Raw genomic sequence first — 15,116 nt, forward strand, 5'->3', positions numbered from 1 at the left:
TTTCAGGAAGGAAGCTTCCAAAAATTCACGAGGAAGTCAAGAGCTCTTTAAAGAACTTTTGCTCAATAGAGATGAGACGTTTTAAGAATGAAATTTCCATTTCACGGTCTTTGATCATTTTTGGAAAATAAGAGAAAAAAGGGTACCAGGCATCTCCAAGGCCAAAGAAGATGTTTAATGAGTCTCCCACCCATGAAGCTGATTTTTACATGGACATCTGTAAAATAGGAGAGGGGAGACAAATGAGGGGTGAAACTCTAAGAATAACATCAGGAAGGTCAAGGCCCAGAATAAACAGAAACATGGGCAAACATGAAGGGAATTTGTGGCCATGTTTTGAGAAGAAAAACAAGTGATAAGCCCAAAGACTCACATTGTATAGCATATATTGTTAGATGAGAGAGAGAGAAGTAATTATCCTTCATCTTGTTCTATTTGTTCTATTAGGAGAAGATTCTTCATGTAGAAAGGTAGAAAAGGAATTTGCAAAGAAAACAGAACCAAGACTGGATGGTTTTTTCTAGGCTCAGATGCAATGCTGGAATATTGAAAGAAATTTCACTTATTGGCTGGGTGACCATGTTACCTACATTAATTAAATCTCTCTGTGTCAGTTTCTTCATCTGTAAAATATAGGTAATAATGCTTGCTAATACTAGTATCTAATTTGTTGGTTTGTTATAAAGATAGAAATGTGAAAACCTACATGAAGAGATGAGTGCCTGGCCCAGGGCCTCGCTTGTTGAAGGGGCCACTGTGTCAGCTGTTATGGTGGTGGTTTTTGTTTTGTGGGTGTTGTTCCATTATGCTTTCACATGAACATGATCCACACAACACTGATATTAATGGTTTGGGTAACGACATGGAAAGTATCTTTTCAACTCTGCATTGACACAGAGCTGGGAGTGACGGTTAATACATTGGAGAACAAAATCAAGTTCCAAAGATAGTCCAATGGACTTAAACTAACAAGTTCAACTGAGGCAGATATGAAGTCTTGCACTTTGGCTCAAAGACTTAATTGCACAAATATATGAGCTCAGCACACATTCATACGGCAAAGAGCTGGAGATCTCAATAGGTCTCAAGGTCAATCAGTATGAATGAAAAGGGCAATCTTGAAACAATCCCCCTCCTGTTTCCATGGTAGACATGATAAATTGCTCATGGTTTCTAACAAAATAATCTTAACAATATATTAATTGATATAAACACTCCAGACCACAAAGAATAAAAAGTCCCATTATACGCATTCACAGATCAGTTCACATTTAGAATACAATGTACCTCAGGATTCCTTAAGGAGGCATACAGACATGCAGAAGACAGGGTAGGGTAGGAGGTAGAAAGGCTAAATATGGTATGTTATCTGGTCACCAGATCATATGTGCAGGAAGAAGTTGGTCAGGGTTTAGTGAAAGTGTTATAACTGCTAGGTAAACAAGGCGTTATGAAGTGAGTGATACAATAACCTCGAGACAAACAGTCCTCACCAAGAATCCAAGAAAGGCTCATGTCATGAGAATGTTAGCAGAGATTTTGTGTGGGAATTCCCTGAAACGAAGCCGCTTAGTATCTAGAACTTCCGTCTGTGTGTGGTGGGGCCCCAGGTCATCCAGCCAAGTTTGGGGTAGGATTCTTTTACCAAAGAAAGGTTATTTTTAAAAAGATAGTCCAGGTGGATAAGAAAGAAAAAACAAAGCAGTGTGGATACAAGGAGCTTCAGTCATAGGATTTGTATAAGAACAGAAGTAATTCAGAATTGTGCTTTAACAGGAAGAACATTTAGAACCCCATGTTTGGCACTGAGGCTTTGAATACCAAGGACAATGTGTGGCAAGTGTGACTCAGAACCCACACCAGAGACCTGGTGTTACCTGCAGTACATTTTGCCCCAGATCAACCCAGGGAGGATCAAGGGTGTTCAGCCCTGTTAGCAGAGAAACTGAATTGCCTGAATTCTTCCTGCTTTGAACCTGGGTGAAGCTGGGCTCTAGAGTGATGCTGATCTTGGAGGAAAGAGGATCATGCAGCTATGGGGGAGCTAGGAAAAGCACAACACAAAGGAAGTTAAACAGGGACTGAATCATATCAGGTTTTGGCTCTTGGAAATGATGCTGAAGCAGAATTTTACAAGCTGGAGTCTATCCAAAGAGGAACTGGGGAACACTCTGGAAAAAATGTCATCTGATAAATAGCTCAAGAAACCAAGGATGTTTCAACTTGAAGAGCAAAGCTTTTAGAAGTCACACTATACCCATTTTCAAAGAAAAGGTTGTACTGTGTAGAAGCATCAGTAGATTTTCTTTTTCCTTTGAAATTCCAGAAGGAAAAACTAGGACTAAATGATGACTAAATTCTAGGGAGGCAGATTTTATTTCAACTTAAGAAAGAATACACTAACCATCAGACTTGGGTATATATAGGATAAGACAAAATGGGCAAAAAATGGTAAACGTTCAACTCTTCAATATTTAATTTGGACATATAAAATAAAATACTTCACTCCATGGGAAATCAGGTTAAATGTCCTACAAAATTCAGCTCTCCTCTAAGATTTTGAGAATTCCTATGACATGTGACATGGATGCTACATGTGGTTAATGTGACAGGAATCTGAATAAAGAGGGTGTGGTTAGGAGGAGTTTCGCAGAGCACGCTTTCAGTAAAGACTTAAAATACATGTACCATTTGGGTAGAAAGGGAAAAATCGTAAGCACTTTCCGAGGTGGGAATGATGCAAAGGCCAGAGGGCAGAATTGTTTAAAAGATCCTGAGTAGACAGGCCTGGCTGGACTAGGGTGTTTTCTTTATGGAATAGTATTTAGCAAAGTTGAAATATGAGGTTGCAGCTAGATAGTATAACACCTGCAATGCCTGCCCAAGTTTTGATTTTACCCTAAAGATAGCACAGCAGCCTGAATAAAGAAAAAATTAATAAAAGGAGGAGCTTGTGTTGATTAAAAAGAATTAACTAGTTAGACAGATGTGGGTTCAAATTCTACCACTACCACTTGTTAGCTGTCAGGCCTCTCTGAACCCTAACCCAAAAAGGAATAATGAGGATAAAATAAAAAATATCCACCTCACAGAAGTGTTATAAGAATTAAAGGAGCTGCTGGATGTAAAGACTGGTACATACTAGGGAGCACTGAATGATAGCTATAATTATTTTTATGAGTAAGGCGACAGGCCTGGTGGCAGAGAGAGAGAGATTGACAGAGACAAAGACTCTCCAGATGCCCCATACACACTGTCCATCTAAATGTAAATATTAAAACAATTATCGATTTGGCCCACTTGAGGCTTAATCTGCCATGAAAATATCGTCTAATTTCTGTCCATTTAAAGAAGCTGGAAAAAACAGAAATATTCTTGGATTCTTCTTGCTGTTTGGCAACAGAATAATTGGTCAAAATCTCAAAATGCAGACATTTTTCAATCGCTAAGGAATACGCCTGCTAAAAATTAGGTAAAAACAAAAAAACTATGTCCAACTCCCTACCTGACCTACAATTTATAATTACCTCTTCTTGAAATTCAGCGAGGGCTTTCTGGAATGCTTTTCCATTATCATCTGTTGTGTGCAAAAGCTCTATATTTTTAGAGAGAGTCTCATTCACAATGCTCGCAGACTGAAAATTGAAAAGTATCATGGAATTATTTATGTAAGAATATAGCATTTCCACTCTTCAAACTTCTCCAAAATTATCAAGTATCCTGCGTGGACATACCTGAGGTTTGAAAGTCGCTCCGAGTACGCCTGCCGCCACCTGCAGGAGCAGGATCAGAAGCAGGCCTATGAAAAACTGGAAATAGGAAAAAAGGAAAAGGAATATATATTACCCCAGGGTGCTACTTTCTGCAGTGGGGATCAACATAACATTTGCAGTATTAACCACATGTTTCATTTCTTCTGCCCTTGCCTCAAGGAACAAATTTTGGGGTCATTAATACTGAGAAACATTTGCTCCAAAGACTAAGGAAAGTGGTTAAAATGAAAATTTATTAATAGGGTTGTAGGCACCAGTATGATGTTGAAAGGAGGGAAGTTTGAAAACGTAGGTGAAATTATCTGAATATTATCTTTCTCCTTCTCTTTCTTCATCAAATACAAACTTACACAAACTTCAGAATGACTTCAAAACAAAACTTCTACCACTATCGGCGTCACCTGGGATCTTGTTATAAATGTAGATTCCTGCAACCTGCCTCAGATCTACTGAATCATAACTTAAAATAATGCAGCCCACAAGTTAGTTTTTTTAACGAGAAGCTCCTCAAATAATTAAATTCCCCAAATTGAAAATGAGTCTTATTAATCAAGGAATGCTGTTAGAGTCCCATTAAAACTCTGTTTCTACCCTCCCTCATAATAAGGAGTTAAAAAGTTTTTTTTCAGTGACTGAACAGTACTTATTTTATTAGAGAAACACACTTGGATGAGCTCTGATAAAGTCTCAGGTCAGATTTATGTCTAATAAGTACTTACGATTTTTCTATCCATTTACTATTATCCACTGTGTAAGTTAAACATGAGTGTCTGTGGGTTATACCAACCCAATACATGCCCCCCAAAGCTTTCTAAATGACAAATCTGATTATTTCACTATCTCATAATTTTCTTAGCATGGAATGTGATTTGGCCACAGTCCATGCGCAGACCATCTCTTATCACTTACTGAAAATAGTCTCTGCCCCTCTATACCATACCCAAGGCCTGGCAGTTCCCCAAACACGCTAGCATTGGACTGTCAGTCTCTCTCCCTGCACAGCTCATCACATCCTCACCCATACAAGGGCCTTATTCACTTCTGCTTCTGGCTCAAAAGTTCCTTCCTCTATCTTTGCCTTTCCCTTCTTGGGCCACAGCCCCTGTAGCTGTTTACTTGTCAATCTTCCCTGATGGATTCCAATCCTTTTAAAGCCTAGGTATCATATAGCACAGTATCTGGCACATACCAGGTACTCATTAATAATGAATGAATGAATGAAATCTGTCTTCTCTCAGGGTAAACATATTAGCTTCCACAATCAAACTCTCCAAACAAAAGTTAGAGTTGCATCAACTTCGGCAAGTCCTCTGACAGACAATGGGGAGGGGAAGCCTGACGTTGGTATCTGGGTGGAGAGCTCACCAACAGAAGCATGCAGCGGCTTTCCCTCACAGCGCCACAGCACCCCAGGAAGCCTAGAACCATGATCACAGCACCCACAGCAATCAGGATATTTACAGCAACATAGGGATTCCCACCGGAACTCCCCTGGGTGAGAACCTGGAAACAAAAAAGAGATTAACCACAGAAAATCCTTTTCCTTGTTGTTTATTATTAAACATATCCTTTGGATACCTACTATGTGCCGGCCCTGTTCTAGGACCATGGGATACTTCAGTGATCTAAACAAGCAAAACTCCCTGACCTCATGGAGTGTACCTCCTACTGAAGTGGTACTTGTCTGAATAATGTTTCCAACTTTATACTTTTCTATGATGAGATATTAGATGTTGGATGGAAGAAATGCAATAGGCTTTCAAAACACCAATTATTTTAAAAAGCTTAGAAGGACAGGCACTTTCATCTATGATGTGATTTTGAGTTGGCTATTTTGTGTTTTATACATAAGAGTAGCATTGCAGTATTTTGGCAATTCAATTATTTAAATTACAAAGCCCACATTCCTCCAACTACTGATAGTCCCAACAATATAAATGAACCTCAGAACCATTCTGTGGAGCTAAATAAGCCATATTCAGAACAGTGATTATCATGTGACTCCATTATATGATGTTCAAGAACAGGCAAACCTAAGTTATGGTGATAGGAATCAGAACAATGCTTGACTTTGTGCAGAGTAGGAAGGTAAGAAGAACTAACTGCAATGGGGTATGAAGGAACTTTTATGGGTTAATAACAATGCTTTGCATACTGATTATAAGAGCGATTACACAAGTCTACATATTTGCCAAAACAAACCAAAAAAAAATGTGAGCTAAGAAAATAAAAGTCTAATTCCTGACATTGCCTTGTTCCCAGAAGGTAGGGTTTATAAAGTCTTCCAGAAACCCTTTATTTTGCCTGACTGTTAGGTAATGGGATATTCAGGAAAATATCCTTGAGCCCTTTCTGAAGGGTTGAGTTACCCATCTTGCATAATTCAGTTTTTCCCTCCCTGACAAATGTACTCTTCTTCATCACCTTCGTGACAACTAGCCTCAATCTACCACTTGTCCTCCAGATATGTCGAGAAGTAAATCCCAACTTAAAAGTAAAACCTTGTGCTTCTGTTACACTTCATTGCCGCAGGCAGCCCGTCTATCTTGTATGACCTCTATTTACTGGGCAATTTCTAGACAGAGCATGAGGTCTTCGACTAACTTAGAGACTCTGCTACCTAGAATGTACCACACAGCATAAGGTCAGCACCTAAACAGGAAAAAATTTAAAAATCACTGTTAATGACCTTTACTTATTTTTTTTTTTGGTATCATTAATCTGACCTTTACATTTTTAAAGACTTTTTAAATCAGTGCAGAACCTAGCGGAAACCTCTATTTGACAATCAGTAGGAAGAAATGTGCTGACAGTTGAAAAAGCATTAAGACAAAGATTTATATTCTAGTCAGGGTCCTTATATGTAATTAAGTTTCTAATCCTGGAACAATCAAGGAACCCTGCTGGGCCCCAGTTTCCCATTTATAAAAGGAACTGGGTCAGCCCCTATGACACCTAAGGCCTGCCTAAGAGATACTGTTTCAGTGTACATGCTTAGAAAGTTTGCTTATGTCCTGAAGAGTTTTTGCTTGGTTTTCAGTGTTTTTGAGATTTGAATTTTGTTTGTTTGCTTGTTAAGACTACAAAGGTAAGAAGTCCATTTTGTTAATAAACAGGCATTACACCTGGGTCAAAACAGATAATGACAAAAACGCAGCATTAGGAAACCGGCCCCGCCCACTCACTACGGAATGCGGGGGCACTAGAACATTGCAGCCAGAGTAGGCGAACTCCAAGGCATCTGAGAGGGTTAAGGCCTCACTGGCTGAGTTATCATGACTCTGCTTAGATAGCCCAGACAGAGAAATAAGAGGTCAAAGATCTACGAGTGAGCCCTGGAGAGTGCAGCCAGCACTTACTTATCAGGTAATAAAACACGTCAGTGAGCCCTATCTGGGCAGGGTGACCCACAGCCAGACACTGGCCAGAAGACGGTGTGTTGGCTGGCTTGGGGTCACTGTTTCAAGCCCAGTCCAACAAGGGGTGACCTTTGCAGGTAAGAAGTGTAAGTCTGAGTTTAGGTTGCTTGCTGCAGGAGAAGGAAAGCAGAGCTTTATAAACCGTGCTGGATGAACGGTGTGTGTGTGTTAGGGCAAGAGGGGGGATTTCTAAAGAACAATGGCTCAATCTTCAAGAAGAGACTCAGGGTCCTCTACGGATTCTAAGGGCTCTCTTGGGACAAGAATGGCTGCCCAAAGGATTTGCCTCATGGCGCCGAGTCTATCCTGAGGGAGAACAAAGCATTCCTAGAACTTCAGCCCAGAGAGTGCCTACAAGATGTGCACAAAGACCTCCATGCGCCGTCTCTTATGTGTCTATGTTCATGCTCCTAAAACTGATGCTTCTGTTCCTCCACTAGCGAGATTCAGTTTTTTGCAGTCTTGATCCTCTGTCACTGACTTTGGGCAAATTCAAATCAAGCCAAGTTCACATAAGTCAGGCAGACTAAAACTGTCCTGGCAGCTATTGACTTCCATTCCAGTTAGAAGCTGACAGAGCACAAGAGTCAAAATATAACTAACGATGCTGTCTAGCTCTATTAATTCATTTGTTTATCCCCAGATGTACAGTAACACTCTCTCAAGGACAACAGTTCTCATTTAATAATTTCAATGTGTGTAACTTCTTAACAGACTAAACACCAAATTTGTTTACTAGAAGCGCTGGGGTGGGGGTGGGGGGGAGAAACTTTTCCCCTATAAACCAGAAATAAAATTTTTAAATAAAATTAAATAAAATACAGATTCATTACACATCTTAAAAGGGCCAAAACAACCTTGTGGGTAAAATTGCAATATTTCCAGAATTTCTCACTTGGCCTTAGTGCATCTCCATATCAATAGGTGATTAAAAGGGTGGAGGAAGCAAGGGTATATCTGGGCCAGTAAAGTTTGGTGGGGTCCCTTTTTACAACTGGGTTGCAAGAGTCAGGAGTGACAGAAGTACACTGTCTGTAAGCAATGAACCAGCTTCTCCCACTTCATTTCTCCTTCTGACTGATTTCAGCTTCAAAGGTAATTTGCCCCAGGCTGGGAACTTATTTTCCCCACAGAGTTACAAACCTCTAAATAGGTGGCTGTTAATCACTGTGCTTAATTATGAGTCCCAAAGTCAGATACCAGTTTCTAGACAATAGAGATTCTGCACATCTTCAAATACCTTTGTTGGGCTCAAGCCCAGAGCCCAAGTCCATCAGGCAGTCAGAGTTATATTTATCAGTGTAAAACAGTACATGAATCGAGAAGGGCAACCCCATGTTGCTGGGCTCCATCAAGAACAAGGTGGAGGGCAAGGGCAACTTGCTTCTAAGCTCAGAAAAGGCCCATCCTTGGAAGGACCTGACTGCTGAGGACAGTGGTGGTGACAGCAAGGACCTCAGTGATGTCAGTGAAACAATGGACAACACCGACCTCAAGGGCAGCTCAGCAGCCCCTGACGTGGCCTCCAAGAGCCTGCCTGTGCTCCTCTGCCTGCCTCCCCATCCTCACTGCACAAGGTCTTACATTAAACTTCACCCAGTAGTGGGGGAAATGATGTCACCAACTAGTTACTGCACCTGTCTCTCTCCCACCCAGTTTCTTCACCATGGGGAGGCTCTGAATGAGGAAGTGACTAACTGCCACTGTAATTCTCTGGGTTCTCTGAGGGTAGAAAGTCAATTTTAAAAGAAAGAGAGAGAGACAAAGAAAAAGAAAAAGAGAGAAGAAGGGAGGGAGGGAAGCAGGAGGAAGGGAGAAAGAGAAAGAGAGGAGGAGAGGAGAGAAGAGAGAAAAGGGCTACCTAGTTTAAGGAAGGAATCAGAACAAATGTTAATTTGCTTTTAACCTTTCTTTCAGCTAGGCTGCCTCCAAAGGCACTCGGCAGCATCAGGGGGTAATAAGTTGTGGAAAACGATTACCTTAATTGCTGTCTTCATATAGCTTAGTAATTATCAAATAGGAATCAAAATTCCCCTTAGAAAAGGAAACTTTATTTGGGCAAATATCTTGGAACGGATCTGGAAGTAGAAGGTGTGACCCTGAATCTGGGCAAACGCTCAGAGCACAGAGAACAAGGAAATGGCCCTGCATTAGGTCAGCAAAATAATCTAGGTGTTGAGAGGCCCTGAGAAGAAGAGAAGAATGGAAGCAAGGGAGCCAGGAAATGGTCCAGGGATGATGTTGAGCAAAACTAACCAAACAACCCTCTCCACCCTCACCCCTGCCTCCACTACACACTCTTTCCACATCTGTGACACTTACTATGATACAGAAACAGCCCATGTGGAATCCAAAGACTGGAACCAGAATTAATATGAACTAAACTTCCTCCAAACCTATGGAAATTTTGCTAAGAGCTGTGCCACAGGGCATGGAACAGCATGTGGTCGGGGAAAGGAGGTTGTGCTCATCTTACATAGTTAGCAAGAAGCTGAGTGACAGCGGGGTGACTGGACTCACTGTCATACGGCATTCCTCTCAACACCAACTGCCCCAGGCAGTTAGCAGCTATCTTGGTACTTTGGTGCCTTTAAACATGGACCAAATTCTTCTCCAAGAGAATTTCTCACCTTCTTTCCTTTTGGACCACCACCCCACCTTGGGATAAGTCAAGTAATTGCACTGCAAGAACTGTTTTTGGTGAGGAGGAGCCGTGATCCGTATCCTCCAGCCACACTCCAGGCTCACCCTCAGCAAGTAACAAAGGAGGCTGCTTCCACTTTGGCCCCTTCCCATCTCCACTTTCATTGCAACCTCCCTACTTTCAAAGCAACACCTTCTCCATTCTCCAGAGGGATTGTCCATGTCTAGCACAGTGCCTGGCACACAGTGAGTAACTGTGGTCATTTAAATTGAATTAAATTATAAAATCACCTATCAGCACATATGGTTACACGAGGCAGTTAAGGAAAGTGCTATAGAAAGTCTTCTATTATTATTGTCATTACTTTCATTATCATAAAAGAAATATACTACCTTGGAAACGGAGAAGCTAGTATTTATCTATTTACCTCTTGACCTTCTTTGCTTACTCGTATCCAGATTGCTATGGCCAGGATCAAGATACCACATAGCTATAGGAAAAAAAAAAGATTAAATGAAGATAAATTGCAACTGTAATTCCACACACCCTTCCCCATCTGGTAACAATGGTTTATCATTAATCATACCACTGCTACCTGAAAGACATACATGAAGCATATTCATGTGCAAGTAACTACTAAAATGTCCCACTGTAACTGGTACATTTGATAAGAGTAACTGTCATCCACAATCCAGGGTCCACAGACAGAAAGTCATCACGGCTATAGGGGAGAGGATAAATGATTTGCCACGGTTCACCTCTGTGTTTTTGTTAGACTGTAACATAGGAAAAATAAGTCATAACAGTTTAAACACAAAATACCCCTAATCAGGCCCCTCGTTTGTCTCTGAGAAACTGTCTTAGACCAAAAAGGAAGGGAATAACTGATTGATTACCAAACATTCTTTCAAGATTCAAGAAGCGAAGAAGCTGGGATAGACAGGAACAGTAGAATGCTTGACAAAATTTGCAGTTAAGCAACAAGAGTTTCCAATACTTTTTGTACTGAAGTAAACTTAAAAATAAGCTTTTTTAGGTAGTAAAGCTTACCCAGTAAGGGGAACAATGAGGAACAGTACTTACAGTCTTAAATTCTTTAATGACTTTACCAGATTATTTCATTTGGACCAAGGCCAACACATAAAATGGGAAACACATTTTACTTTTGGGTAAGGAAACCCTTGTCTCTCAGGTTGTTTTTTTTTTTAAGATATACATATTGTGGCCTCAAAAAAAAAATCAAAGATCTATTATCAGAGATATTGCAAACAAGCTTGGTAATGTAACTGACACAGCAGGCCTTGGAGGACTTTGTAGACCTAATCTGGCCTCACCTCTCTCTGACAGAGAAATGCCTGAGTCCTCCAAAGCCTGGTGACCTCGCAGCTTGATTGCTTTCATGAATGTTGAACCATGTGCCTGGAATCCCAAAACAGCAGTTTGACTTTTAATGGCTTCTCATTAAGTTTGCCATAGAAATAGAGACAAGAGCTTTGTTAAGGAATGAAAGTGCCATAAGTAAATGAAAAACCAGAGAATCTGTCTCCCCTAAAAGACCTTAAAAATCATCTAGGTACAAACTCTTAATTTCAGGTAAAGATACTAGAATCCTGAGAGGTAACAGTCATATGGTGAAAATCCAGCTCCACTATTAATCCAATCCTGCTTCAATAAAATAATGAATACAATGGAAAACCAAAACTCTTTATCAAATCACCAAATAACCTATACAATCAAATTATCTGATAGGCACACACATGCACACACTATAAAATACAAATCATCAAAAAAAACAGCTTTAGAGGCTGCAAACCCTCCTTCTTTTTTTTCCCCCTTTCCACCAAATCCTAATTTCACTTGCAGATGGAAATAAGTGCTCACTTTAGCAGTTCTTTGTTAATAAGTAAGTCTATAAGAATTTATGTCAACTGATAATGAGACCCTCTGAGATTTTCAGTAATTTCATAGCAGCTGGATTTTTTGTTATTCAATTTGTTCATTGCTATTTTCTTTCTTTTTCTTCTCAAGTAGATTACATTATTGTCTTAGTAGTTGCTCTGGCTTTTAGCTTTAACAGAAGATAATTATTAATTATCCAAATAGCTATTATGGTTACCACCCTTATCTGATAATGCCTTTATGAAACTATTAATGAGAAAACTTTAAGAACTCTTAGAGACTAACAGGGTAATTTTTTTTTAAACATTTAAATTTTTTTGTTTCTGTGTAAATTTGTAAATTTTGAGTACATTTTTAGATCAACTATATTTCCCCTCCAATGGTAACTTTTAGTCTTCTCAGCCACTGAAAGCTATTTGTAATATTAACTTTAAAAGTAGTATCAAAATGACAAGATACCACTACACACTTATTAAAATGGCCAAAATCTGGAATACTTACAACCTCAAGTGCTGGTAAGGAGGTGGAGCAACAAAAGCCCTCATTCATTGTGGTGGGTAAGCAAAATGGTACCACCACCTTGAAATATGCAGGTTGGCAGTTTCTGACTAAACTAAACACACATTTATTAAATAATCCAACAGTTGTGCTCCTTGGTATTTACCATACCAACACCTGCACAAGGGTATTTTGAGCAGCTTTATTCATAATTGCTTAAACTTGGAAGCAACCAGGATGTCCTTCAAAAAGTAAATGATAAATTAACTGTGATACATCCAGACAATGAAATATTATTCAGTGTTAAAAATAAATGAGCTATCAATCCATGAAAAGGCATGGCAGAAGGTTAAATGCATATCACTAAGAGAAAGAAGTCAATCTGAAAAGTCTACACACTGTACAATTCTAACTATATAACATTCTGGAAAAGGCAAAACTGTGAAGACAGTAAAACTGGGGTAGGTAGAATGGGAACAGACTGAATAGAATGCAGAAGATTTTTAGAGCAGTCGGAATACTCTGTATAATATTAGAATGATGGATACATGTCAATGTCATATACATTTGTTTAAGCCCACAGAAACCCAAGAATAAATCTTAATGTAAGCTATGGTCTTTGGGTGATTATATGTCAATGTAGGTTCATGAATTATAACAAATGTACCACTCTGATGGGTGACATTGGTGAGCAATATTGATAATGGAGGAGGCTTGCATGTGTGGGGCAAGGGGATATATGGAAAATCCCTGTACCTTCCTCTCAATTTTGCTGAGAACATACAACTGCTTTAACAAAATAAGTCTTTTAAAAAAGGAAAAGTAAGAGTATTCAATTATTTCAGAAGCCAAGAGAATCTGGCCCAAGTTCAATCTTCACAACTAGAAATTTTTTTTAGGGATTTTATACTTGGCCAAACTATCATTTCCATCCCTGTGTCTATGCTTTCCTCCAACTTCACCTTAAAAACAAAAAGAAACATTTAAAATATAACATTCTCATTTTATTGAAAAAATTAACATGTACAAATCAGTCTTAAAAACATGAAATTATTCATTTGTTTAATTATTTCAAAATGAAATTTTAAATTTTCTATCAAGAATAATCATTCTAGAGTCATGACTGATACTAGCCTACTCTATCCCAATTGTAAGATTGGCCATCATAATGATTCTTTGAGCCCTTGTCCAGTTTGGCTTTAAGGGTTTGTTCCCTGATCTTTTATACTATTTTAAATAATTGGGAATATAAATTAAGAAATAAGTGTTTAGCTCTTATTTTCTCTCGATGAGGTTGTAAAAGGAAATGGGTATGTCAAGCCCCCAGGTCAGTGGACAGTGGACAATGAATATTAGATCTACTTCCCCCAACATCCCCCATACCCCACCTTCTGGTTTCTTGGACTCTCTGTGGTTGTCATTCAGCTGTCATGGGACATCTTTCTTTTTATGGATAGGATGCAGTTGTTCTCAGCCAGCTTTTGAATAAATTAGGTAATTTTGATGTTTGCTATGAGTATGCTATGGACTGAATTATATTCTCCCTACATTCACATATTGAAGCCTTAACCACCAATGTGAATATTTTAAGACAGGGCTTTTAAGAGGTAATTAAGGTTAAATGAGGTTATAAGGGTGGAGTCCTAAACTGAAAATTTATTAGTGATCTATAACAAGAGGTAGAGGGATCTCTTCCTCTCTTCCTCTTTCTGCTCTGCATGCACATGTGTGCACACACACACACAAACACACACACATGTGAGTGCACTGAGGAGAGGTCCTCTGAGTACACAGCAAGAAGGCAGCCATCTGCAAGCCAGGAAGAGAGGCCTCACCAGAAATCAAATTGGGTGGCACCTTGATCTTGGACTCCTAGTCTCCAAAAGTGTGAGAAAATGAATTTCTATAGTTTAAAACCCACCAAGTCCATGGCATTTTGTTTCAGTAGCCCAAGTAGACCAAGACTGGGCAGAATCTAAAAGCTATAAAATGCCAGGAGAGAAACAGGAAGCATCATCCAGCACAAGGATAAATGGTAGAGAACAGGCTGATTTGCCCTCTTCTCTCATAACATGTCCTCCAATCATCCCTACTCCCTCCCTTTCAATTCTATCTTTTGAATTGGGTGTTTACCAAAGTGTATTTGAAGAGTGTTGAAAATGGAAGAAAGCACGTAGTGCTATGCGGGGAGGAAGAATGGACTGTGAGCTCTATCATTATTGGTCCAAAATGGACACTTTTTAAAATAAGCTTAAGGGAAACCTTCCCATGCTGCTCCTAAGAGGCTATAAAAGAATAAGAAAATATCCAAGTGGATAACCTGGGTAACAAGATTTGCTTTTATGATAACCCAGAAACACTAGAAGCCATGAATATAGGAGGAAACGATCCTGACAGCCCTGATATTTTAGGACGTACTTCTAATTTTTAAGTTTTATCTATCATTAAACATTTTTTAAAAGTCTAGCCCAATTGCATTGTGGTAAGATGATGCAGAGTATACAATGTTGCTTGAGAGAATTTTTGTATTGTTTTTGTTCTGTATATTTTGTCCTTTTCTTCAGGAATACAAATTGCTTTGTGTTTCCATTCTCTGTTCTATCATATCACTTATCTCTGATTTTCCTCTGGAAGAGCTTCTCAGTTTGGGATTCTGTATCGTTATCTCCATTTAATGTAATTTTGAGAGTGGATTTTAATTCTATCACTGTGTTTCTGGTTTACTTGAAGTACTTCTTTATTTTATCCATTTCCCTTTTCATCTTTTAGTTTTCCAGTAAATTTGATCTCTTATGGCTGTCCACTATTTTGTGAGGGCTTATTTTCTGGCACTGCATTATGGATACCAATTTCCTGAAACATTTTTTAGGATCCTGGAGTGTT

General features: G+C 39.2%; 1 protein-coding gene across 2 annotated transcripts in view; it reads right to left on the reverse strand.

Moving 5' to 3' along the window:
- Nucleotides 1-15,116, reverse strand: part of TSPAN8 (tetraspanin 8) — a 77,560-nt gene that overhangs the window by 8,464 nt on the left and 53,980 nt on the right. For both annotated transcript variants that reach the window (XM_073215598.1, XM_017639873.3), the window contains 4 exons: nucleotides 10,264-10,326; nucleotides 5,139-5,276; nucleotides 3,735-3,809; nucleotides 3,528-3,635 (listed from right to left, as the gene is read on the reverse strand). In XM_073215598.1, the coding sequence (XP_073071699.1) occupies nucleotides 3,528-3,635; nucleotides 3,735-3,809; nucleotides 5,139-5,276; nucleotides 10,264-10,326 (384 nt within the window). The remainder of the gene's footprint in view (nucleotides 1-3,527; nucleotides 3,636-3,734; nucleotides 3,810-5,138; nucleotides 5,277-10,263; nucleotides 10,327-15,116) is intronic.

This window comes from Manis javanica, chromosome 10, assembly GCF_040802235.1.
Source record: "Manis javanica isolate MJ-LG chromosome 10, MJ_LKY, whole genome shotgun sequence".
In the NCBI taxonomy this organism is placed as follows: Eukaryota; Metazoa; Chordata; class Mammalia; order Pholidota; family Manidae; genus Manis; species Manis javanica.